Source organism: Caenorhabditis elegans, chromosome V, assembly GCF_000002985.6.
Source record: "Caenorhabditis elegans chromosome V".
Classification (NCBI taxonomy): domain Eukaryota; kingdom Metazoa; phylum Nematoda; class Chromadorea; order Rhabditida; family Rhabditidae; genus Caenorhabditis; species Caenorhabditis elegans.
Genome location: NC_003283.11, coordinates 9,297,027 through 9,323,024, shown reverse-complemented (window position 1 = coordinate 9,323,024; position 25,998 = coordinate 9,297,027). Strand labels below are relative to the sequence as shown.

The 25,998-nt window shown below is 33.6% G+C and overlaps 5 protein-coding genes and 5 non-coding genes across 11 annotated transcripts; 3 read left to right on the top strand and 7 right to left on the bottom strand.

The window, feature by feature from the left end:
- Positions 1–95: 95 nt before the first annotated feature.
- Positions 96–1,540, bottom strand: F44A2.7 (N-acetyltransferase domain-containing protein). The gene is made up of 4 exons (NM_073007.4): positions 1,409–1,540; positions 1,153–1,219; positions 499–923; positions 96–455 (listed from the first exon to the last, which is right to left on the bottom strand). Exons 1-4 carry the CDS (start codon positions 1,520–1,522, stop codon positions 120–122), a joined length of 942 nt encoding a protein of 313 aa, NP_505408.3. The 5' UTR covers positions 1,523–1,540; the 3' UTR covers positions 96–119.
- Positions 1,541–1,677: 137 nt separating this feature from the next.
- Positions 1,678–4,714, bottom strand: kvs-3 (BTB domain-containing protein). Its single transcript, NM_073006.5, has 6 exons — positions 4,281–4,714; positions 3,998–4,236; positions 3,790–3,950; positions 3,592–3,741; positions 3,282–3,371; positions 1,678–2,427 (listed from the first exon to the last, which is right to left on the bottom strand). Exons 1-6 carry the CDS (start codon positions 4,710–4,712, stop codon positions 2,144–2,146), a joined length of 1,356 nt encoding a protein of 451 aa, NP_505407.2. The 5' UTR covers positions 4,713–4,714; the 3' UTR covers positions 1,678–2,143.
- Positions 4,715–4,739: 25 nt separating this feature from the next.
- F44A2.10 lies at positions 4,740–4,865 on the top strand. Its single transcript, NR_069182.1, has one exon. It is a non-coding gene; the product is annotated as an Unclassified non-coding RNA F44A2.10 (non-coding RNA).
- F44A2.t1 lies at positions 4,752–4,823 on the bottom strand. Its single transcript has one exon. It is a non-coding gene; the product is annotated as a tRNA-Ala (tRNA).
- A 3,120-nt stretch (positions 4,866–7,985) lies between the features above and the next one.
- F44A2.11 lies at positions 7,986–8,113 on the top strand. The gene has a single exon (NR_069181.1). It is a non-coding gene; the product is annotated as an Unclassified non-coding RNA F44A2.11 (non-coding RNA).
- A 3,985-nt stretch (positions 8,114–12,098) lies between these two features.
- On the bottom strand, positions 12,099–17,609 carry F44A2.3 (Lipid-binding serum glycoprotein C-terminal domain-containing protein). Its single transcript, NM_073005.7, has 15 exons — positions 17,418–17,609; positions 16,031–16,109; positions 15,858–15,934; positions 15,707–15,810; positions 14,843–14,916; positions 14,422–14,726; positions 13,726–13,864; positions 13,621–13,676; positions 13,466–13,571; positions 13,301–13,421; positions 13,147–13,255; positions 13,028–13,106; positions 12,856–12,984; positions 12,642–12,804; positions 12,099–12,426 (listed from the first exon to the last, which is right to left on the bottom strand). Exons 1-15 carry the CDS (start codon positions 17,478–17,480, stop codon positions 12,306–12,308), a joined length of 1,725 nt encoding a protein of 574 aa, NP_505406.4. The 5' UTR covers positions 17,481–17,609; the 3' UTR covers positions 12,099–12,305.
- A 15-nt stretch (positions 17,610–17,624) lies between these two features.
- On the top strand, positions 17,625–17,792 carry F44A2.12. Its single transcript, NR_069180.1, has one exon. It is a non-coding gene; the product is annotated as an Unclassified non-coding RNA F44A2.12 (non-coding RNA).
- A 610-nt stretch (positions 17,793–18,402) lies between these two features.
- Positions 18,403–19,699, bottom strand: nhr-39 (Nuclear Hormone Receptor family; the record flags this gene model as incomplete). The annotated part of the gene is made up of 4 exons (NM_073004.1): positions 18,403–18,767; positions 18,816–19,179; positions 19,229–19,573; positions 19,619–19,699. The coding sequence occupies 4 exons, from the start codon at positions 19,697–19,699 to the stop codon at positions 18,403–18,405; spliced, it is 1,155 nt and encodes a 384-aa protein (NP_505405.1).
- Positions 19,700–20,528: 829 nt separating this feature from the next.
- F44A2.5 (MIF4G domain-containing protein) lies at positions 20,529–25,393 on the bottom strand (the record flags this gene model as incomplete). 2 transcript variants are annotated; one of them, NM_171504.6, is made up of 10 exons in its annotated part: positions 25,138–25,393; positions 23,370–23,460; positions 23,002–23,136; positions 22,688–22,839; positions 22,510–22,617; positions 22,222–22,461; positions 21,875–22,176; positions 20,828–21,348; positions 20,731–20,778; positions 20,529–20,691 (listed from the first exon to the last, which is right to left on the bottom strand). In NM_171504.6, the coding sequence occupies exons 1-8, from the start codon at positions 25,150–25,152 to the stop codon at positions 21,219–21,221; spliced, it is 1,173 nt and encodes a 390-aa protein (NP_741589.2). In that variant the 5' UTR covers positions 25,153–25,393. The 2 variants fall into 2 exon arrangements, with proteins under 2 accessions (NP_741589.2, NP_001367853.1); NM_001380723.3 differs by lacking the exons at positions 20,529–20,691; positions 20,731–20,778; positions 20,828–21,348; ... (1 more) ...; positions 22,222–22,461; positions 22,510–22,617 and having other exon boundaries at positions 22,735–22,850.
- Positions 25,394–25,730: 337 nt separating this feature from the next.
- On the bottom strand, positions 25,731–25,867 carry F44A2.9. The gene has a single exon (NR_069179.1). It is a non-coding gene; the product is annotated as an Unclassified non-coding RNA F44A2.9 (non-coding RNA).
- Positions 25,868–25,998: the final 131 nt, after the last annotated feature.

Below are 25,998 nucleotides of genomic sequence, written 5' to 3'. Positions count from 1 at the left end.
ATAACTGCCGAGCTAATTTTATATCGTTTCTGAAATTAAAGTATAATTCATGAATAGCAAGAAGGCAGATTAAAAATGCCTTATTTAAAATTATATATTCACAAAATATTTATTTCAAATCAAACATAACCATGCGCACAATGACGAATACCAAAAACCTTCTTCTCATCAGTTTTGATGATTTTTTGAGTGAATTGACTTCTACAGAACTCTTTTGTTACAAAAACACCGTCACAGAATGGGGTTAAAACGAATGGAATAGCTAAATTTGTGGAAGGATATATCGTAGAGAGACTTTTAAACGTTGAGAATTCGAAAGAGTTTAAAATTGATTTGAGGATCATAGCAGCGATTTCTGGGCAATCGGAATATAGAGGTGAGATGGTGAGACGATTGAGCGATACTTCACGGATAGCTCCGAAACCCACACAGTTGCCGTTTGAATCTACAGCCATCTAAAATTAAAACATTTGAAGAATTAAAGAAGGGAATACATACTTTTGAATGTACTCCACAAGCCATTAACCAAGTGTTAATAACTTTAGTTCTGCTCATCTTACAAATTCCTTTATCGTATTCCGATACACTATCGTACTTCAAATCTTCCACAGTTACCCCATCAACTTCTTTGATTCCTGATGGAATTTTCAAATTTTCAATTTGTATTACTGCTGAGCAATGAAAGTATGGGCTCAACTCTTTGAACCCATAGCGTTTTTCATACCACTGCCACATTGTTCCAACTCCAAAAAGAAAGCAATTATGATCTCCATAGATTGATTGTATTTTGTCAAAAAGATACTTTCCAAATGATCGATTACGGAAATCGACAAGGCAATAGAAAAATGCAACCGTAAATAGAGGTGTCCCATCCTGAAGATCACTTCTAGCTAGGGATACTGAAGCTACGTACCGGTCGGTTCCTATAAAAATAATTAATTTTTTTAATCTTGCAATAGGTTGGTAGGTATGCATGTAAGCAGTCAGCTGTGAGCTTGGCACCTAGGCTGACACGTAGGAGCATAGTTATGGGAAAAGGAAGAGATAGTGGCGCGAGTGCTAAACGCTAAAGCTGACAACACTAAGATTGTGCATTAAATTTTAAAAAGCGAGCAGTCAGTTTTTTTTGATCGTAGAAGTTGGATAAATTACCTTTTTGTTGAATCATGACCATCCAGTGCTTGGAATAATTATTTTTCCATATGTCGTAGTCATTTTCCTAAAAGATCACATAAAGTGATTAAAGATTATTTTGTGATTTTCCTTGCATACTGTCCAAATTATAGTGAACGAAAATAAAATATTTTGTCGGTTAACAAAGTTTTTGAAAAGATTGAGGTGATAATAAAAATTTGGAACTGATGGGTGAAATAAGTTAGGCAAGTTATAAAGACATCTAAGTTCATACCTGAAATGCCCATCCTTCAGTAGTAGATACTAGATGCACAAACTCTTTGAATACATCATTTGGTGGATTGTAGGTCAAAATGAATTCATCGTCAATTATATCAACTTCTGTCATATTTATTTATCTGAAACTCAATTCGTAAGAAAACTTTGCGTACATGTTGAGAACAACGTCGGTGCAAAACTGGGAAGCGAAATGGAAGGGTCTCCTTATCGTTTTTCGCGACTTTTAGTCTGATGAAAAAAAAAAAAAAAAAAATTAATTACAAGTTTAGTATGATCGTTTTTATCAGTAAAAAAGGATGAAGAAACGGTACGGGGGTCGGTACAGATAATTTATTATTGTTTGAAAAATGTGAAAACGATGGAGTTCAGAAATTGAAGAAATCGGAAATCGAGTGGACATTAACCCAAAGGTACCTAACCAGAAAATGAGAAGAGATCTATGGAGATTCTAGAGTGGCAAGTTTTTGACACCAATAATAGGAATATCAGAAAAGGGTTCAATTTGCTTTGAATTTTAGAATAATTCGCACAATTTCAGCACTAATGAAATGTCCTAAAATTCAAATTCTCTGACAAACCTAAACAATTAATGAAAGAAATAAGGAACATTTTTGGAGACAAAAAACTGGGACAAAATCGAACCCGTTTGGTGTATATTTACAAATAAAAGGGGTAAATTAAAAACAAGAAGGAGAAAAATGATTGATAAGATAAATAATAATATTAACAATCAGAATCCAACATATCGTTTGCTCTTCTTTTTCACTGGTTGGGCAGCCGGTGCTCCATTATTCAATGGGTGTACAGTCCGATGCACAATCATGTGCCCTTGTTCTTCGTCTCCATCTCCACCGCTCCACCCTCCTGTCGATTCAGCAAATTTGTCGATTATCATTGAAATTGGGAATGCGAGCACAATGATTCCACACACTGAGGCCAAAGCAGCAACCACTTTTCCTCCAGCAGTTATAGGCACCAAATCACCATAGCCAACTGTGGTCATTGTTATGACACCTGAAAATAATTATATTAGTTTAAGAATAGGAAGCCCACGAGTAGTCATGGTACCGCATCTTGGTCTAACTTCTGGAATCCGTGGCACCACGTGTTTTTGCAAGATGGAAGTCACTACAGTTTTTTCAAATGAAGTATACAACAAAACGATTGTGAAGTCAAACTCACAAATCCACGTATTGGCACGGCTTTCAGAGGTTAAATCTAGATGAAAGCACTAACCGAACACTTCATAAACTTTTGAAATTTGCATTATTCTAGCAAAATTTCATTGTACTCTGCAGCCATAATCAAAATCCCATTAAAAAATTCACATAAAACAATTTCAGTCAAACTTTTGGTAAGTTACCAAAAATTTTGAGAAATTCGGCATTTTTGTGAAATGTACTGCAATTTTGCATTTTCGGATCTATATCATGTTTAGATACAAATAATCAAAAGATAAATATTTACCTATAAAATTTTTAAAATTGAATTTTGCAACTAAAAAAAAAAGAAAATAACATCAACACTTAAACTACATGTTTGGCATAATCTAAAATAGGAGTTGTATATTCATATTCAACTATAGTCATTTTTCCTAAATCCTTAAAATTTATTTTTGATGTTTCTGAAATGAGTTGCCCATCCGACGTAATTTCAAAATCAAGTAAAACAGTCTATCATACTAAATATATCATTTCACACTATGATTATCATAATATCTTATCTTTTGCAAAATAACAGTAAAGGTTTCAGACTTCAACCTTTTTATCAGTTTTAAAATTCAACGAAACACCAAGTATGTTTTCCATAATTTAGAAATTTCGAATAACATCGCTCCATTAATTGTTTGAAGTTTTCAAAGAACTTACACCACCAGCAGGCTGCTGGAATACTGTAGAACTTGGAGTTGGGCTCATCTCGCTCGAAGAAATAAATTGCAGTTGAGAACAGCATGATTCCTGTTAAATTTCAAGCATCAACATTTCATTCATTTTCACGGGTTAAAATTCATTTTCGTTTTTTCTGTTTTACAGTTTTCTAGCATACGAACAATAAAAAATTGACTCAGAGGAATTAGCTATAGCTGGATGTTCATATTTTTGGTATTAGCTGCAGCTTTACAACTTTGAAACAGTATAATTTCAACGGGAATATACTATGAAATTAAGGAAATATTACCTGTTACCAAAAACATTCCAAGCATACTGAGCTCTGCCGCAGACTTTTTCATTGTTTCTCCAAAGGCACGGAGACCAGTTGAGTACCTGGCGAGCTTGAAGATACGCGCTACACGGGCAAGTCTCATTACTCGAACCACAAGCATTGCACCTGTAATTTTTTTGGAATTTTAAGGGGCAAAATGTCATGATTATATACCTCTAAACTCTTTCATCCATTGCAATTCATTAAACGCTTCAATCATAAACGGCAACACAGTCAGCAAGTCAATAACGTTCAGTGGACTCCTAATAAATTCTGCTTTTTTCGGATTCACAAGGAGACGTGCAAGGTATTCAAATGTGAAGTACACCATACACCTGCAAACATTGTATTATAACTTCTGATATGTTCATACTAGACATACAATAATTCCAGCCAATGAAGGAGATAATGAGGTTCTTTATTTTCATCCTGCAGCTCTGGCATTGAGCTTAGGATTAGTCCGAGCAAGGAAAGAAGCACAAAAAGAGCTGATCCAACTGAGAATATTTTTGCACCAGAAGATGATCTCGGATTTTCCATTAATCTGTATAATTTTAGTCGTTGTGGTCCTAACACGACTTTATCAAAACATGAAGACGGTAATGAAGAATCAACAAATGCCTAAAATAAAAATAATTAACTTCAAATCATATATGGATACCTACTTTCTCAGTTGACATTTTCCCAGCTATATTGTTATTTTCTTCAAGAATACAGCATGGTGACATAAACGGCGTGGGAATTCTCCAATAGTCCAATTCATATCTCAATCGAATCGGACAAATATCCATTGGACGATGAAGTTTTCCAGTTACGTAGAAATCAATTACGTATTCAAAAATAATTGGCGATCTTTCAAAGTAGTACTCCGATGTGCTTTCAAAGAAGGCATCACAATCTGTCAGCCGTTCAACATGTGATTTTTCACAGAATACAGCAAGTCGTGATGTGGCAAGCCGTCTTATGATGATGTCCGAGTTGAGCCGAGCTCTACGTCCACCAACATTGACAAAAACAATGTCAGGAGGCCTAACAACTGATCCATTCGGTACAGGTCCTGCTACTGGTGACTCAATCAACGGGACCTCCTCATTCATTCCTGAAACTCCAAAATTTCCAGAATTGAAAAATAGATTTGGAGGTATGGGGAATTGAACCCCAGACTTCTCACATGCGAAGCGAGCGCTCTACCCCTGAGCTATACCCCCACGAAAAATTGCAATAAAAGTAACTGATAGAAAAGACAGAGACCTAGAGAGGCAAACATAATAGAGAAAAAGGCAGAGATGGCAGGCGAATGGCGCCAGTCTCTCCGGGGGCCAATCTGTGAGAGGGGCGCCAAGAAATTTCAAAATTTATGATTCTTGAAGGGGATTTTAAATTTTGAGTTAAAAAGGAGGCAGAAACTGGGTTGTAGGAATTGACGAATTTTCATGGACCAGCGAGCATTCGAATGGATGTTTCTGAACTTTGATATTTGGTGAAAAAGAAAAAAGTTTGATGATGTTTCATGAAAAAACAAAACACAGTCTCTTATTAAAATTGGAGTCCTATGTACCAATAAATATTGATCATTCGAATCAGACAAGTATCAAATCTCAGCTCTTGAGAAGCAGAAACTGGTGTATTTTTTATAGTTACAACTGAATGTTTCAGAAGTAATCTGCATAATATTATTGTTAGAAGTCTATTCCCAAGACAAAAACGTAGACTGGTCTCAGAAGAATCTTTCTGATCTATAGAAAAATCTGAAGTTTACAAGGTTATGTAAATTTGAACCAAGCGACAAAAAAACTTGCAGTGAACGATAACAGCGAAAGAAACTATTTTGATAAAATTACTATTCCTAGAAAATGTTTTTTTTATTTTTGGAATGCTTGAAACCAGGAAAACGCTACAAATACCAATGAAAAAAAACTGAAACAAATCTGCGCGTAGAATTTTTAAAAAATCCGCTTCAACCACTGTAAAGGCAATACATGTAACTTAACACATGAATTTTCAAGTTTTTGATGTATAATTTCAAAGGGATTTAAAAGAAAATATTCGAAAGAAAAAAATCCATTCGAAAAATTGATCACCTAAACTTTGAATTTGACGAACGTGAGCTTTGAGTATTCACTTGCAAAAACGAAGTTATGACGTGTCAGAATCTAAAATTGGTAAATAAAGTTCAGGAAGATGAATGAATGGGAGAAGAGAATTCTCAAAAAGCACGAATTCAAATATCTTAGCCTTGTGCTCTTCTTCTTATCCTTCAGAGGCGAAAATTGAGTTTCAAACATTCAGAAGATGGGGCAGGTGAAGAAGAAAGGAGACGAAGAAGAAGTTGTTGAAAAAGGCATACTCGAAAATAGAATTTCAAATCAAAAATGAGGCGCTTTTTGTTCGAACACTCAGGCGTCTGGGAATAAAAGAGTGAGATATCATCATGACGACTCACAATCACTCGTTATTATTCATTTGAAATAAATAGTCAAATAAATAGGAACATATGGGATTAACTCAACGATGAGGAAATTTTTTAATCTAAATTCCAGAACAATTGATGGGAAAGTTTTATAATATGTGCAGGCTGAATCACTTTAATAATTGGAAAATCCTTCTTCAAAATGTCTGAAAAAAATTCTGCGATGGAAATCCACTTTCAAAAAATGTTCACTATCAGAAGCAGACAGAACTCAAAAACACATATTTCAAATTTATTTGAAAAAAAGCGAATCATCGAAGTTCTTCACAAACATCGAGACTTTTCAAAACGAATTCTGGTTTCTAACGAGTAATCCTGTTAAAATTAAATTCTAGAAATTGAGAAAGAAGGATTTGAGAACGAAGAAAGGTACAATAAATTGAGTGAACGTGAGTTTCCATAAAATACAATTCTAGGTAATATACATAATATAAAGAGTTGTAGTAGGTAGACTTGTTATTTAAATTTTGTAGAACACAAGGCAGAAAATCTCTATTTGGAGGAGCTCGTGGGCGACAACAAAATAATAATTACTCACAATCTCAGAGACAATTCTCTATTGTATTAAAAACAGGAAAAACACGGATTTTCTTTAGGCTTCGACATTTGGCGCTAATTTGTTCCTAACTGTAATCTTGGACAAAAGATTGGCAAGACTAGAATCAGACTTGGGTTACCATAATTGAGATCAACGTAATACCAATGTCTAACTAAAGTTCCAAACGACATATAAGACATTTAGATAAAAGTATCGGCAATAGTTGCATCAAAACTGGGCTTTGGAAGCGGTCTAAACCAAATATTGTTCAGTTTTCGCCCAAGCTCTGCCAATTTTCAAAACAAATTTTATAATTCTGGGCAAAAGAAGTAGGCTGGAAGTCATGAATAAAACTGAGTCTCGAAACAATTTCAACTATCTGAATTGCAGAATGCTCATTTATGTATTTAATAGCAAATAAATATGCAGCCAAAAGTCAAAGAACAAAAACAAGGTCTTCCCATTTTGGATGCTCTAATCACGCGAGAACCTTGACCTTTTCCCAAATTCTCAGTATTAACCAAAAGTGTTTAAGCTCTAAAAACTCAATCTATTTATTCGACTCAAAACACTATTCATCAATAAATAATAGAAAACACACCAAAAAACATCAAAAATCATTAAAAATTGGAGATGAAGTATTTTGAATTTTGAAGTAAGAATGTGGCAAGACTCTATTATTATCAATTAGTTTTAATTGAAGAAATGACGAAAACATAGTTCGGGGTCTAATTGGATTGTTGTGCACATTCAATAAAGGATGACTACGGTAGGTGTTCTGAATATACGAACTAATTGGGTCGCAGACAATTTGATGGAAATGAAATAAGAAAAAATTAAGAGACGAAAGCATTGACATCATTTTATGGCTGCAAATGCGCCCAAAAGTCTGTGACACATTCTAGCCCTTCTTCTTATTCCTCATCTTTTTGTCCATCGCTCAATTTCAATATCTCATTCATTGCAGAAGACAAAGAGGGTAAATAAGGAACATAGAAACAAGAATATGATAGTTGAAAAGGCAAGATGACTTGAAAAGGCAAAATGAAGTTGAGAATGGTAAGGATTATTTTTTAGAAGAACAAAAAATAATTAAGAAACCCCTTGTGAAAATACGTTTAGAATGATTCGACCGATTGAATAACCAATTGGAAAGTATTAAATTCTTAGATGACCCAAAAAGGTAAAAAAAAACATTTTCACCAATAAGATTGTTAACATTGCATATTCATTATTTTAAATAAGAAATCAAAGGTTTATGTTTCAAAAGCCAAAGACTTAATAGTCAGATACATCTTATTCCAAACTTTAGTCTTTTTTTTAAATTTTAAATAAGTTTGAATTGATATTGCCAAGAATTTTTAGTCAGTGATTCAAAACATTGGTGAATATTAGAAAAATGTTTTCTGGTTGGGGAATATTTTACAAAGTTTTTAGATTTTTCATTTAGGAAATATTATTCTGGCTGGAAAGTTTAACGGATACTGTTCTTCGAAATTGTTTGTTTCTTGCATTTTCAAGATTCAAGGGTAAATGCAACTTGAGAACGATGTATGATTGTTATTTATAATGAGTTATATAGAAGATGGCTTTTAAATACTTTTCAAAAGGCTTTTTTAAATTCTAGATTATTATACAAACGTCTGTTCTGAAACGTGCTGAATCAAAAAAGTGAGCACCTTATGTTTCTCCACCTTCTTAGCCCATCTTCTTCACTTTTCCTCAAAAAAACGGCATGTCAAGCGATCATTGAATATTCAATTCTACGATGTTCTGTGCCCTCTTTCTCTTTTTTCCATTGCATTTAAAGCTGACAACTTTTCAATGCGGGAAGTACGGTGAGGTTTCAGAATTGCAAAGTTTCCACTAAAACACAAAAGCTTAATGGACTGAAAGAAATCTCCTGCAATTTCAAAAGTGCACGTGCTCGAAAAGCCGGAGGGCAAAAAAATGGGTAAAGTGTTCAAAGAAGTCACACGAGTATGAATATGGACAATAGTAGGTAGTTAGAAACACTTAATTTATGAAATTTGTAGTAGGTTTTTCCAAAGAATGTTCAAATTTTGTAGAGGGTCAAGGATCATGTAACAAATTAATGCTTCTTATGCCATTTGAAGTGAAACTTGATCTTTTTTGAATAAGGATTAAAATTGCAGAAGTGGAGTTGTTGAAAAAAATAACTTTGTTCGCATTGTGAGATTATCGCAAATATTAAAGTTTGTTAAAACTATTTCACATTTTTACTTTATTGACAACTACTAATAAAAACTTATTTTGATATTTATGAGATTTATTGTGAGGAACTTTAAAAAGCCCTATCGTTATGCGTATGGAAATCGCAAAAATAATACCTAGATTTAACTACAACTGATTCTTGCAAAATTTGGAACTTTTAAATTAATGATTGGCTGGAATTAAGAGAATGAATACGAAAAATAATTCAACCAGAAAATGCGAAATCCAAAAAATAAAATGAAAAGAAAGGAAACGCCATAATGCTCATCGAGAGATGAAAAAGCAAAATTCGAGATTCGTGTGAATCTTGTCACCCTATTCCAATAAAACAGATGACGTGGAAGCTAATAAAAAAGAAAAAGAATAAGAGATAGTGAATCAAAACGAAAAATGGGCTTCTTCTTGTCCGCCCAAAAAATTTCCTTCTGTGCAAGCATCTCGTTGCTACGGGAGATACTCTTTTGATAAGAGAGAGAGTGAAAGGAAAAATATATAAAAAATGAGGATTAGGTAGATTGTTATGGGATCTTCTAGATATCTGCAATATTTGGCTTAACATTTAAATATCTTTGACTGAAAGAAAAACTTCAAAGAAAAAAGAAGAGTTTTCTCGATCTGGAAATAAAATAATAATAACAACTGCTTCCTTTTGGATTTATTTAATTTTTCAATTTTATTCTATAGTAAAACAAAAAATATCAATTAAATGTCGACAAATGAGAAAAAGGAAACGGAAAGGAATGAGTAAGTAGAAAAAGTATAGGGGGATTAAGTTTCGACCTACAACAATTCTTAGAATTCTGTGCTTTGGTTTTATCATGAGTGCATCAAAAATGAGCACTCATACATACATTTGTCCATATCTATTCCACTAACTAATATTTGATAAATGCGGAAAAACACAAGATCTGAATTTGATGATGAAGAAGACGTAGAAGATGGGAGATGAGTCGGTTCAGTTACGAACTCACTGGGAATAGAGCAGGAAATTCGAATTAGGAATTGAATTGAAAATGATCAAAGTTAAGGCAAAAATAAAAATTTGGAAAAAACGATAAGTTCTGCCAATTGAACTTAACGGTTTTTGTGACATTTAAACAGGTATCTTTTGGAATTAGAAAAAGCTGTTAAGACTAGTTTTTCAACTGTTATTAATTTCAAAATCCTAAAACTATGAGTGTGTGCTTTGGAAGTGGGCGTAAAATTGTCTGCCTGATTGCCATTAAGCCGACGAAGATCTTGTGTCTACAAGTACATGTTAACCTACATTGTCGTTTTTCATTTGAACTTTCAGGTAGGGTTTTAAGATGAGAAATGCTTAGACGCCCAATAATACCAAACAATAGTATTTCAAAAAGGACCCAATGCTTCGAATCAAGTTTGTCACTAAAAACTTGAAATACGAAGATCAAGACGGTCAAAGTCAAAAGAAAGAAGCCTTTTTGTTGTACAAAACAAGAAATCAAAGATTGCCGAAAACGCCATGAACCCGTATGTGATATGCTCCGAGAGCAGTGTGAATCAGGTTTTCATCGTCGGCTTCTTCTACTTCTCTTCCTCTCATCTTTATTCTAGACCCCTTCAAATCGAAAATCTACTTATGACTCGAATGTTAAAGATCTGAGATTTTGAGAGAATATAGAGAAATGAAGATCTTCTTCCTTTTTGTGAGTAATTCAATGCCCGACCTTTGACACCATTGCTCCATAAAAAGGGGAAAAGAGCTCTGATGAATCTGAAAAAGGAGTCGAAGCTTCCAAAAACGAGCAAAACACACAGAAAATTAGAATATAAATGCATAAGTTTAGAACTGAAAAAAATAAAATTGTAGAAAGAATGAGAGGATATGAAAAAGTAGAAATGATGTGTTTGAGCCCTTCGGCAGTTTTGTCTGCAATTCCTTTTATTCTTGCGTTCAATACTCTACGTTTCCGTAGAAAATTCATAAGAAAACAGAGTTTTATACAATGAAGATATGTTGAAACAAAAACGCTGTTCTGTATAAAATATTATAATCAAACAAATTTCGTGTTAAATAGGAAATTTGGTTTTATGTAAAATCTAATAAAAATTGACTCGTATGAAAAACGATCAATGGTTAAGTTCCATTTGAGGGTTATGAGGTGTATGATATGCTACTGAAGCATTTTTATTATTAAAAGAATTTCACAAATTTCTTGAATGTAGGTGGCAAATTTTTTTTTGAAAGTAGCACCCAGGGGAATCTTTGTTATTAAAAAATACAATTTCCAAATTCAGATTCATTGAAATTTGACGTCTCAAAATCTCAGGAAATTATTTAGGAGTATTAGAAAATTTAGGGGGAGTAATGCATTTTTGCTGTAACGATAAACTTTTGAGCTAATACAAAATTGCGCTATAAAATTCGAATATATTCAATTTCTTACTAATCACTGAACGAAGAAAACAAAGAACCGATCACAAAACATGCAACAATGCTTAGATGTAATGGATATTTAGTATCTGTCCAAAGTCCAAAAAACCAACTAAAATATGCATCTTGAAAGGCTGAACAAAAAAAAGAATCTAATAGGCTATTCATACTCAATTCATCAATCTGCTCGGGTATTTGCCAATACACGGATTTTTGAAGGATGGAATGATGCCAATAAATAGTTTTTCTATAATTGACAATTATATTCATACCTAACTTTATAACTTCATTGTATTTTTTCTTCTAATATTCATTTCCTAACTTGATCCTAACAGCTCGAGAGTCAAGTACAGTTGAGCTTGAAAAATCACAATTAAGATTTTTTGCGGAATTTTTCAAACCGAAGATAAGTAAATATTGAAACAAAAAACTGGAATAAAGCGTTTCAATGTACTATTTATAGAAATTTTATACATTATTGAGCACCTTTGCTGCATTCAAAAATTCAGAAGATCATATTTTTAAAACATTCTTTGAATAATCTTCTCACACTTAGCATTTATGCTAACTGTAAAACGTTTTCGATTTCAAATTAAAAACTCTCTTGTTCCCAGAAAATTTTATATTTTCTCCCACATTGTTTGATAGTACGTGCATTTTTTCCGATTCTGATGATTCAACGAGTATTTTTCTCACACTTTTCGAAAATTCTATCTATTTTAAAGATCCAATAAGGGCTTTATTTTTGGTCATTTGGTTTTTTAAAATGAAATTCAATACACGATCCTGCCTATATTTAGATTCGGAAAAATGGCGTCATGCACTAAAAAAGAAGATCAGTTGAAAACAAGGCAATTAAAACTTCATTGTATCACAATTATTTTTTATAATAACAAAAATATTAAAATTTACAAAAAATGGCAAATTCATGGAGCAATACTAGGATCAATGATTGAGATATTTCTTTGTCTAACTGTAGTCGTCTGCAATACCCGTTTTTTGTTTTCATGTGACCCATCTTCTAGATATTATATTATGAGTGAGCATCAAGATTAAGCTGATTTTCGGTATTTTCTTGCTGAATATAATGTTCTGTATAGATCCACATCAGCTTGCAGAAGCAGAGCATTTGGAAGAAGTGAGACTTCTGGATGGGACAAACGAAGAGGGGAGCTGAAAGGAATTTATATTCTTGAAAAGTTTTATGTTTACAAGGAATTGCTACAGTTAAATTTGACAAGTGATTAAGTTTTTGATTAATACTCATAGCCAGTTCTTTTCACCACTCGGGATCTTATTTTAAATTAAAACTTATTGTTTTATCATCCTTTTTCTTTTCGACTATTTTCGAACCAATCGGGGAGTTAATTTAGATTCCCTCAACTTACTGCATTGATGCAGTTGAAAGTGTGAACCCATTTGCAGTTGCAGAGCTGGCAAAATTTTGAAGTGCACTTTTTGTTGTTCTTCTTAATCCATCTAAATCAGAAACAGACATTCCCAGAAAATCAATTCCTTGTATAAAATCAAGGGATTGTATGGTAACTGTTCCTGAAAACAAGTATATTTCAATCTTCGTGCAGTTGCAAAGAAAGAACGAACCAATAAGCTTTCCAACTGTGGTTTTCATGTTGATCTGAACAACAGTATTAAATGGAATTACACCAATTTTTTGTCGTGTTCCTTCAAGGAAAAATATACAGCGACCATTCATTGAAATCGTCATCACATCTGAAAATGGAAACATGAAAAAGGAATTTTAGACTTTTCAAACCATTGTTGATTGTTACTGTTGGCGGTGCAGCTGACCTGATAATAAGTTCTAATCTTCGATTTGGATACACTGATTTAATCTAAATTTAATGTTATTTTGTGAAAATTACAGTACTCAACCTTTGGGATTTCATCTGCAATACAAACTTCATCTAATGTGCATGATGTTTTTAGTAAATTTCCAACACCCGGAGTTTTAGAATCAATGTGGAAAATCAATGAATTGGTCCTGAAAACTCTTTAAAAAATTTTAAAAAGCGGTATAAATATGTACCTGTGAGCTTGGAAGAGCAAACTATTGAGAGAATATTGAGAAACAACAACTTCAATCATTTTTCTATTATTATTTTGTGGAATTCTGAATGGATGTGGAACGACATACGGGGATGTTCCTTCTGTAAAAATCTTTAAATTTATATAAAATACTAAAAGAACGCACGTGATCTAGAACTGAAAACATTTCCAGAGATTCCCAGTGAAAAATCTGATGATGTGGAAGCAGCATCGAGTAAAGTCAAATCAATCAGAATATGAGATAATCGCTCCTAAAAACTTTATCTGCATGCAAGCAAAAATTATTTTCGAAACCCTTACAATGTTGAAAAAGTTAATGACATCCTCTCTTGATAAGCTGATCTTCTGAATATTCACTGCAATTTAAAATTATCTCATTTAGTATTATGTAGAAGCATGAATTACCATTTGGCGATGGTTTAGCTGGTCGTCCATCAATTTTCTCGACATCATCATAATAATCATCGTTTGTAGAAGCTCTTTTCTGTCGAACTAATCTTGCAAAATTGGTCGCTTGCGAAGTTGCTGGCTTCTTCACATTGTTCTGAAAATAATTATTTTGTTAAAAATTAAACTATAATTATAAAATTATTCATTTTATCCTCACTTCAAAACAAAACATAAAATTTGAAAAAAAAAATCACTGAAGAAACGCCACTGGAAAATTTTGAACGGCAAAGCTCTACGCTCAACGCTGTAATATTTCCTGATTTTTTTGAACAGACTTTAAAATTTTGTATTGTATTTAGGGGAAGGTAAACATTCTTGAAAAGGGTTGGAAACTGCAATTAAAAAATATATAAAAACGTTCAATTTTTTTCAGTTCCATGTTCTTACATAATGATTACATATGTCTTGTTTCAAAGTCTGGGGGTAAGTTGAAACTATTCATCTGAAAATTCATTTTCTCACTTAAAACACGCGTCCGTAAACATTTTTTTTCTTGAAAATCCAATTGTAACGTCTCCTTTAAACAAACTATCATTTTCCGTTTATTTACATTAAAAGGCGGAGTTGGGATTTTGCGTAGATACACTTACTACTGTAGAGGTTTTTAGATACATTATATAATAATTAAACATTTTTTTTGCAAAAACTCACTGAGATAACAATTTCAAGCAGTTCCTTCGCAGATAAAGATCTTGGAATTCTTGCAAGTCTTGTTGAAAAATGCTGTTGAGTGAGTCTATTCATGTGCTCACAAATTGCTTCTTCAAGCTGAAGTCTTGATTGTCCCGACAGAACGGAGCCAAATTTCTGATTGATTGTGTCTGTGAGCAATCCCATGTTTGCAACTCTTGCCGATACAATTCCATTTTCAATTCTACACTCATTGAACCGTAGGTATGGTTGATCATTCACTGTTTTTTGCAAGTCCAGCAATGCACTGACACCAATACTTCTTCCTGGAAAAATTGAGCATGGTAACGTTTCCATTCAAAATTGCAACTTTTTTCCTTTTCGGGTTTAACCTCAATTTGTCCTTAGATTGAGGACAAAACCAGTTGTGATGACCACGAACCTGTAACTATAACGTTGCCAGTGATGGGAATGTTTAATATCACAGTTATCGTTCCGCTGAGTTGTCCCGTTACTCTGTAAAAATTTCAATTTCGATGGAAAATTATAGTCTGCGACAACGTGATAGGAAACATATTCTAGTTGGAACTTTTTATTTCTAAGTATTCCCTTTTAATTAATTTTTTTTAGAGACCAAAGAGTCTGAATAGAATATGATCACATGATATTTCCAATGAGAACAATTACACCTGTTACACATGTGACATGTACCTTTGAACTCAATACGGACTGAAAATTCAAGTAATGAACCCAGTAGAAATCTGCTACGGGAACAGCTATTTAGCAAGTCATTCAATTTAAAACACCATAATTTTTGGTAACGAATTGAGTAAACGATGCTCTCAATTTCAATTACCGATTGTAAAACTATGTGCGAACCATTCCTTTTCATATATTATTCCGTATTTTTACCTTCAAATTTTTCAAGCACTGCTCTACTTTGATAGTTGGTTGTCGTAGGCTTCACCATGAACATTTTATCTATCAAAATATAGAAAAACACATGAAAGATATTTTAAGTGTTGAAAATATTTTAGTAAAACCAAAGACAGCGGCCGAAGTTGATAAAATAAAATGCTAGACTGATAGGAAAATATGGTAGTTTGCACGTTTTAACTTTTGAAAATATATCAACAATGAAAGTATTAAAACATATCAGAAATTTGAAAAATTGAACTTTTTTTTTAGATCATTCCGTTCCCAAGAACAAATCGAGTTTTTTTTCCAAATTTGTTCGAGTAGAAGACCTAATGCAATTTAAACATTTTGAACCCTTTTATGTGTTTCAAAGATAAAAAGAACTCACACAAAGTCAAAATCGGTGACCCGGATCCGGAATTTATTCGGAAAGTGCGGTTCGAACGCAACGAAACTGGGTTGTCGGAACGAAGACATTCGAAAGGAGTGCGCCTATTCAAGTCAATCGTTTTTCACTCATTCACTTAAAACACACTTACATCTACACATCCTTCTGTGAAACATTGACGAGTTGCTGGAATATTGACCCGTGGCACTTCATACTCAACAAGACCTTCTGCAAAAGAAAGGAATGAACTGATTAATTGGTCAGCTGACTGCTGTAGTCTTTGTAGGACCAACCACATCAACTTTAAAAAATCAAAAAACATACGAACTATTGAAGAAGCCTGATCAAAGACTTGTCGATTGAGTCGAACTCTGATTGCTGGACGAAAAGATTGGCATTTAATCTGTAATGATATGATGAAACACATAATTGACCAACTTCAAGAAGCTTTCTCTTTTTTTTTTTGAAATCGTAAATAATGTTTTCTTGTTGTGTCATTCTTCTTTTTTCTCAATTTCCCGCATTTTATTTGAATAGAAATTCCTGTGTTCAAGGTCTTCGACCCTTCTCAAAATCTGCATATTCGATAGTCAAAAACCAATCAGAAAAATAAAATAAATAATTTTTCAAAACAATTTATCAACATATCAAATTGAATCAAACACGAATTTCAGTTTGGCGAAATAAGGGGTTTTGTAGTCAACGGAAAGGATGTGTAGACTACATTTGTTGCAAGAACTGGTTACAATAAAACAAAGTTGATTTCGATATCAATTGAATTTAATTCTCCGTTTTTTTCTGTTTCTTTGATGTAATTTTTTGATGGTCAGATAAACTAGACAAAACCATTATAGGCTATAAATATTTGAAAACAATGGGGTTTTATTTACCGAATATAAAAACCGAATATTAGAGAGACTGGAAGCTGAGCAATAAAATCGGAAATTTAAATTCTGAATCATACAACCTTCATTAATTGATGCACTTATAAAAACTGTTACTCCTTTTTATTCCTGATCGCCTCAATTTCTATTTACAGTGCTTTAAAAAATTAAAAAATTTTGAAGTATTTGTGATAATAATAAACATTTACTGTAGCACTTTCAGTGTTTTTGTGATTATTTTTTCCAACTTCCAATTCTTTTCAACCAGTTATTTCTTGAACATCGAACTTCCAGAGAAATTAAAGTATTAGAAAAAACAGAAGAAAAAAACAACTATTTTTATTGCTATACACTTCCAAAAAACACCCTCTCTAATTTTTTCCACTACTTTCCAAATTTAACCGCACCTTCAATAACATCGTTCACTCAAATATAAAATGAACTTTTACGGTCTCCATTACACCCAAAATTATTACACAAAAATGTTATGTGAACCCTAGGAGAATGTTGAATGACCATGAAAAGTTCATTTTTTGATTTGAAACTTTGATATGGTCATTTCTATGAAATGCTTGTGAGGAACAAAGATGAAGAGGTAAACTTTAAGCTAATACGATTATGACTAATGCCCGCAAGGATACGGTCAGAAAGTTCATCTAAATTTAGGAATCTTTTTGAGAAAAATACCGAATTCTTCAAATTTTACTGTGAACTATTTTTCTTTTGATTCAATAGAACCAGTTGACTGATTTTTAATCAGAATGATTTTTGTGACTTTCAGGTCTAGTATCTTCTTATTCTAGGTAAAGAACCAAAATTCAACTTACCAAATTACCAAAAACCAACAAAACAATCGTCAAACTGGATAAAATAGTATTCAAGATAATCATAGTTTTGAAATGGCAAAGACTTCAAAAGTAAAGTAATTGCATGCAGCTTCTTCTAAACTGAAAGTAAAACGAGAGACGGTAAACCAAAAAATGCCGAGAAAAATTACGCGTTTTCGTTTGTCATTCTGTGTTTCGTTTCCTTCCTCCACCTCCCCCTACTTCTCCTCCTTTTTTTGATGATGATGATGACGGTGACCCCAGAAAACAGCCCGAGAGTAGGCAGATGACACGCCTCCTGCCGTCGACGACGTCTTCAATCGAATGGGACGACGACCACTATATGCAACAATAACAAGTCGTTCGGAACAAGAAGAACGATTGTCACAAGAGACTTCAGTGACAATCAAAAACTTCGGGATTAGGACTGTAATCCGATTGTGAAGTGGAAGAAAATGGCTAGATGTAGACATGGAGACAAAAATAAATGAGAAAAGATACGGAGAGTGCTTTACTATCATCATCAATTATCTCTGCTAACTGACCACTCTTATCAATTTCTTTTACAAAGGAATTTAGGAACTTTTCAAGAAAAGCAGCGCCTCTAGGTTTCTTTGATATGGCTTACATGTCATCTGAACTTATTTAAAGTCTTTCTAGTACGAAATGACTCTTCTTTCACTTTGAAACGATATATTCGTTTCCTATTATGTTTCAACGTTTCAACACGCTCAGAGTCCCATTACTATGACTTCCGTTTAATTCGTTTTCACATCATCCATGGTGGATGTCACAAATCTTGTCATTAGTTATATTCACTTTCAAGGTGTAGTAGATCTCTCGACAACTTACAGTATATATAGTTTATTCAAACTTTTGAGATTAGATTTTTGAAAGAGAAAAAATATATATAACTGTCAAACAAATATCATATACTAAAAAAACGGAATCATAAATTAAACTAGGACTGAAATTATTTCGCAGATCACATGGGATTCGGGGCTCTTGTATGACGTCCCGATGTGAGATCGTGTATTGCGGGTGCAGCGAACGGCAAGCCTCGGGTAGCTAGTGAAGAATCGTTCATGTTTTTCAGGGTACTCATCCACGTGTCAGCTATCAACTTCTTAAATTGACAATTTTGATTATTAAGATGAACAAAAATGGTCAAGCTATGAAAGCATTGATTAGCTTGATTGGCGACACTGTATAATGATAAAAGATCTTCTAATCTGGCTGGAGCTGCTTTTTTGTATTTTATTTGACAATAATTGAACAATGCAGAACAATACATCTTTTGATATTTTGCTAGAGACTCCTTAGCTTTATCCGACAACTTGTGTGAAATTGCTGAACAGTATCTTATGACACCTACTGATATGTAATATTAACACTTACCTGGATTACAAAAAAACAACATAACGAGCAGTACATATTCTTCATTTGTAACCTTTAACTCTATGAACTTAGATACTACAAGTGAGGATATCTGAGTAATAATATTAGGAGACTTCACGAAAAGCTGATGAATCTTCTCTGATACATAGTCCTCTCCGGATGGTGTCATCATTATCTCTTTATTTGCTTTATAAGCATGCATGGCACCGGAGAGTGATCCAGTTCTCAAAATATTATTTTCGAATAGTATCTTCTTGTCACTAGTGGACATTTCATTAATGAAATCAAAACCCAAGAAAAATAGTATTTTCGAGTGTGCACAATAAAATGACCATTCTTCTGGAGTCGATTGAACTTCTGGTGTCTGAAAATATATGAACATGTTAATTGTTGAAAATTATATTCATACATACCCTTTTGATTAACTTCATTGCTTTTTTATTTTCAATAATATCACTCAAACTAGGATCATCCAAGGTATAAAAATTGATAGCCTTTGAGTACGTTCGACTATCCCTGGATACTAAATCTTGAAGCAATCGACTAAATTTTTTATCCGACGAATGCTCTATATTGATAATAAAATCATTCGTAGTAGAACATCGCATTCCTAATTTCAAACATTTTTCAAAGCGACATGACTGACAGATTCGATGAGAAAAGTTTCCCAAACATTGATTTTCTTTTTTGCACTCGTATTTTAGTTTATTCTGAACAGTTCTGGCGAAAAACATTTTACATGCACTGCACGATAGAACCTATAAAACCCCATTGCAAAATATTTTATTAGTGAGAAAACTCACACCATGATTACGAGTGGATGCTGGTCGGGAACATATTGTACACTTCTTATCTTGAGCCACTAGGCCTTCTAGAAAATACATATCAAAAACTTCTGAAATGATAAAAATGACTTGAAAACAACATTAACAGCAAAGACTCTCAACATTGATATAACAGCTAATTATTTTCTAGACATGCTACTTTAAGCTTTGAGCTGTCAGGCGAATGAGTAATAAAGTTTCAAGAGAATTCAAACGACCAAAAAAGTGGTGAAGGAATTTCTACTTTGATTTTCGAATGTTTGATTTTGAATTTATTGCTAAAACAAAATGGCGAGATGTGAGTTTATAAGATAATAAGCTTATTTTAATGCATCTCTAATACCTGAAACAGTTACCGAATCTAAGACAATTTGAAAAAGCTCTTCAAAAACATGACATTAAACAAAAATTCTACAATTGCAAAAACCAGCTGTAGAACCTAGATTTTCTCACGCCACCGTGAGTAGAAAATACAAGCGTGATAAATGTGCAACATCATCATATGATATTGAAAAAAAAAACCAGATGACAACTGAAATTGGTTAGTCAAGTTGAAATTGTTCCAGATGATTTGCAAATGGCCAATGACTCTGAATTGGATCTTTCATTCAATTTGGTTCAAATATCCCAATTTATTGAAACTCAGAAGATCGCTATAATGCATTCCAATAATTTCTGAATTATTTACAATACTGAATTTTATAATTTTTTCTGTTGAAATTTCGAAACATGTTCCTCTGTTCAAAAATCTTAGAAATCAAACGGTGACATTGAATAAATTTTGTAGATTTTAATTGGATTACCTTTTTCCAAAACCTTCATTTCATTCAACTCTCGGTCTTTGAACATTGAAAATGATATTTTTCGAGAAAACTACAAACACTACAGAAAGGAATCGTCACTTTTATTTTCGTCAAAATTCTTATTTAAATGTATTTATTTTGATCATTGAGATACTCAGTTCATTTTGTTGTTATTTCAGACTTATCACTAGGCTTTCTGATTGTATCATCTTCATCCATTAGTGATTGGCCGGGAGGTGATAAACATATCTGAAAGTATCAATACTGGGAGAAACTGGGTGATCTCACCTTCTTTTCAGTGTCGTTTTGAACTGGGAGCGGTCTTTCTCTACGATTCTGAATAAGGGATTGAATAAGGGAAGTTCAAATTACTATAAACTCTTACGTGCTTAGTTTTCAACATTTGTCTTCTCACGATACACATTTTGATAAATTTCTTATTTAGTTGCACATGATAAAGTATAAATGAAAATAATTAAAATTAAAAAAAGAGCAAAATAATGTCACGTGAGGTTTAAAAAGGAGAATAAAAAGCCCAAAAAGTGAATTGAACGTAGGAAAGATGTAGAAGAGAAGAGCATTTTGAAAAAATAACGCTAACTATGCTTTAAAACAGAAAGAAGGTAACAAAAAATGATGAGAACCGGTAGAGAACAAAAGGTTAGACAGAAATATGTTTTAGAGGTGTTTTGTTAATTTTTGAAATTACTAGGTTCAACTAGAGAATAAATATATACAAATACAAAAGAAAGAGAAAAAAAAATGAAAGAGAGAGCTTAATTTGAAGTTTCATTGAAATAATATTCATTGGCATCTGTAGGAAGTTTCCATCCAGATGCACCGAGTTCCAAGAGAAGGAGAATCATTTTACGGGCCCATGGTTCGGAGACGTCAATGAATGCATCCCTGTAAAAAATGATAAAGTTAAAAGTAAAATTGAAAAAAGGAAAATTTCAAAAATAACGCTTACTTCGAAAGTCTTAAAAGGCAAACGATACAAATTTCGATTCTTGTATGTGGGACAACTTTCTGCCAACAACACGGTAACTTAGTAAAATGTCCTCAAATCAGTCGGCAAGATTCTGGCAAAAAAGCCACAACGTTTACAGGCAGATATAGACAAACAAAGTTTGGCAGAAAGTTTCCCTCAAATTCCGAGGGTTGATAACATTTCATACCGTATTAAAAATTTAGTTATTAAAAATCTGTCATCTACATACTAAACAAATCAGAAATTTAATGCTTTTAAAAACATCGTGTTTTACCATTGGTTTCGAAAACAAAGACAAATAGCCATGAAAACTTTGCTTTGCATATTCAGTTATTATATATCAGGTTCTTTGACAAAGTGTGTTCTTGCCATCAAACTTCTGCATATGATGACGTCACTACTTTAACGATTCCAAGGGACCAACAATTGTTTTTACAGTACCTGATCAGATCTTTTAGCAGTGCCAACCGATCGGGACATTCTCTCTCCAAATCGTATCCACCCTTAATAAGAATAGAAATGAGACATTCCAATTCTTGAATCTTGACATGTTCTAGAATTGGTGGACGGAGAAGATAATTGAAGACATCAAACACAATTGTGGCAAGTTCTCCTTTTGAATCAGAACCCAAATTTGAATAGAGTTCCGTGAGGAATTGAATAAATGAAATCCACATTCGGAAATGATCTTCGCGAATCTTATGCCTGCATTCCAAGTATTGGGAGAGGGCGATGATTAGTCCCTTAATTAATAAAATAATGTTTTTTTGAGATAGAAAAATCCTCACCTTGACAAAGGAACCAATGGATGGTGCATACTTAAAGTTAGCACACAATTTTCCGACTCCACTACCTCCACCTCCTTCAATTGCATGACGGCATAAAGCGGATCCAATACATTCGGCAAGTTCTTCATCACAAAATGCTCCACCGATCCATTGCTCAATTTGAATTGAATGCGAATGTAGTTGAAGGGCTCTCAACTCAGTGATAGCCTTTTCAATTTCATGTTCGCTCATCACTTTCTTCTAGAACACGGGAATAATTATGTTTGAATGAGTGAAGAAGACACAAACCTTCTGATTTTCCTTCTTCGAGCTGTTGATCCTCTTGTTGTACTGCTGATGGGCGCCTCCGCTAACGTGTTGGCCATTCAGCTTATTCGAGTTAGAGCCGTATGATTTCTAAACTTTTGTTCGTTTTATTTGTCATATAGGTGCCAACAAGGCTTTTTGTGTTGTTTGCAAGACTCACCTGTGACGAGGGGGTCGATTCGGAACTTAATGAACTTTCAGTTCGTTTCAAACTTCCGTTCGAGTGCCGATCATCAGACGAGACATGGTTGGAAGCGCGCGAGCTGGCACGTGAACTCGTCGACTCGCCGCAATCTTTCTTATTATTATTTTCTGAAAATTGTCTGTGAGTTTAATTTGGGAATAACGATTCAATCTGTTCAAGTTTTAAATTAAGAAGTTAAAATTAGAAGGGACAAAAAATTTTCCCTTGTAAAAGTTTAACATCTGGAAACACTTAACCGATAGCCGACACTAAAATTATTATTTCCTCACCTTCTTTCAAAATCTGTGAATTGACATTTGTGTCACATTCGCTGGAGGACAGCTTTTGACCGGCTGCCGGCTTCGGTTTCGTTGACGATGTTGTCGTGACGGCCGTTGTTGAGGACGAACCGTCGGATCGAAGTCCTAAGGGAATATCGTTAAAAATTATATTGATGATGTTAAAATTTTTATTAACAAGTCCATGCTGACACGAAAATTCCTACTCGCCTATCTAAAATTCCTACTCGTCTATCCTGTCTTATAAGCGTATGTATTTTATTTTACATTTAGGGATACCTAGTTATACTTTTCCAAAATTAAAAAACTCTACAAACTCTTTACAGATTCAGTTCAAATAGTAATGTAAAGTCACTTACCAGGTGGACGGTAAATTTGCATGGCGGGTCTGTTGGTGGGCTTTTTTGTGGTAGCTGGTGCTTTCAGCTCTCCAATGAGCTGATTCTCAGTCTGAAACGTGTAGAAAAGTTATAGGAAATCACGAAAATTGATAGTAGCGTCCAGGGGAATGCGACTAGTGGCAATGGTTTATGCTAATTCACTTTTCCACAAATGATTTTGATTTTGAGAGGAAGAGAATGAGAGAGGGCTAGAAAGGAGACAATGATTCTGAACTTTTGAATAACAGAATACGAATCAACGGAAAGAAAAAGTGATGATGGGACACTTTGCAGTTAACCGCTCTGGCACCACACTCATCTCATTTCTCTCAATCCTCTATTCAGACAGCACACTATGAACAGGGATGCGGTTATCAGATACGCGGTCTCGAGCGGAGAAAAGAAACAATGATCGATAATATGGATTAAGAGACGACAACTTGTGAAAAGAATGAAGAAAAAGTGAGGATTTGAGTGATTGTGTGATTGGGAGTGGCACACAATGAAGTAAGAGTTTTGTAGTTGATTAAGTGCCGAAACATCGGTGTTTGGTTTGTTTGGGATGCCAGAATTAGCACTTCTAAGGGCTCGTAAGGTGAGAGTAAAGGTAAGAGCCACCACCGCAGCTCTAAAGAATGAAAATTGTGCTCTCTGTCTTGTTTCGCATTCTTTTGATGTTACACACAAACTTCATGTATCTAATTAATCATTTGCACGTTTCATTGTAAAGTTTGCTGCTCAAAAGATCACTGCGCGTTTGTTTTTAAAATTTACAAGATTGCAAATTGCAATAAAATATTTTTCAAGACAAAGCTAGATTCGACAGACTTATTTAGCTAAATAGAAACATTAAGGGGCATCGTTTCTGGTTCTTTTACTTAAATTATTTCGAGTAGCCAAAAAACCGAATTTCGTAATAATTTTGTAAAATGCGGCCATCTGTGGCCTTTGCGTCTATCAGAACATAATATCGAGAATGTCTTTTCCCCCGTTACACGCCAATTTGAAATTTTAGAATTTTAAAAACTGAAGGTTAAGATAATTAGTTTTATCTTTTACTAATGTTTTGTTATTTTTTATATGAAAGTACAAGGAATGAGCAACTCTTACTATTAGTGAACTTCAGAAACGACATGTGGTACAAGATTCACAATCAGAGGCTTTAAAAAATAATATTAATTTGACTCATAAATGTTTAATTTTGATCATGAAGTTTTTCAGAACTTTCAATAATGTTTATTTAAAAAATAACGCGGGTCTAAAACTTAAAATCATGTTTCCACAATTTCCCCCTAATGGTGATTTCCAAAAATGAATTGTATGTAGATTCGAGATTTTCCGAAATATTGAATTCTCCTATTAGATAAACTAACACTGACAAAAAGAACTGCGAGGATAATATATTTTTAATGATTGAACAAATGCCGTTTAATGAAAAATTATATTAAACTTTCGAAGGTATACTATTTTTGATACTAATTAAATGAATTAAACAAGTTGAATTTTTTCGTTTTTGTTCCATATTTTTCTAGTTAAATTATAGTCTATAAAAACACAAAGGTCCTAGCACTAGATTTACGTTTCAAGATCCCAAACTTGACGAGCTTGGCAAACGGCAAATTCGGCAAATTAGCCGCACAAGCCTGATCCCAATCATTTTTACCTGATACTTTTATTGACTAGTTTTCTTATTTCTAAAAGACGGAAAACAGACAGGTGTTAGAAGAAAAGAAAGAAAAAAACGAACCTGAAGAGTTTCCATATCTTTTACTTCTTTTTGTCGTCAGAGTTCTTGTTCAGAGTTCCACTGATCGATGATTATTTTCTTCTGCACTTGATGCGGCAGAATGAAATTGGGGAAATGAATATTTAAAAAAAATAAAGAAAGAATTTGGTCGTTGAATTTTGGGGAGTAATCGATTGAAAGCCTCGATCAAGAACTGACGTTGAATCGTGTGCACTGTTCGTCACACTATTGGGAAAACACAAAAAAGTCGCCTCGCCTGCAAAAAACGGAAATATATTAATATTATTGATTGATTATTTGCAACTGATATAAACGAACGAACAGAATAAATAAATATTTTGAGATGGGAAAAATGAAAAGATATTGTAGATAAATAGATTTATAGATAGAAAGAGAAAACGAGAAAGAGCAACGATTAAAACATGATAAGAAAATAGAAAAAAGATGCACTGTAGTTGTTTCATGAGTTTAGTCAGTTGGCTTTTGGTCATACGGAATCCTTTTTTTTTCACTTGTTCACAGTCAAGTGGATTGTTCTTATCACACTTTTCCTTCCATTGAATGTTTATTCGTTCAAATTTCTAGACCAAAATGGTTCGAAAAGTGCAAGAGGGCGATCAGGACAAGCAGGCAATTCCGTCATACCGTCTCGAATCGTCTGTGGTCGTAGTCACTATCTCTCTCGGAAACCACTTGATAATCCGTGTACAAAACAATGTTAAGTCGTTGTCAGTGTGATGGTGGCGACGAGCGCGCGCGCGAGAGCAAAAGAAATACTAGAGAGCACTCGAAGTATAGAGATTCAGATGATGGAATAGGGAAGGAAAAGCACGGGTGGGAAGGAATGAGCAATTTTGAAAC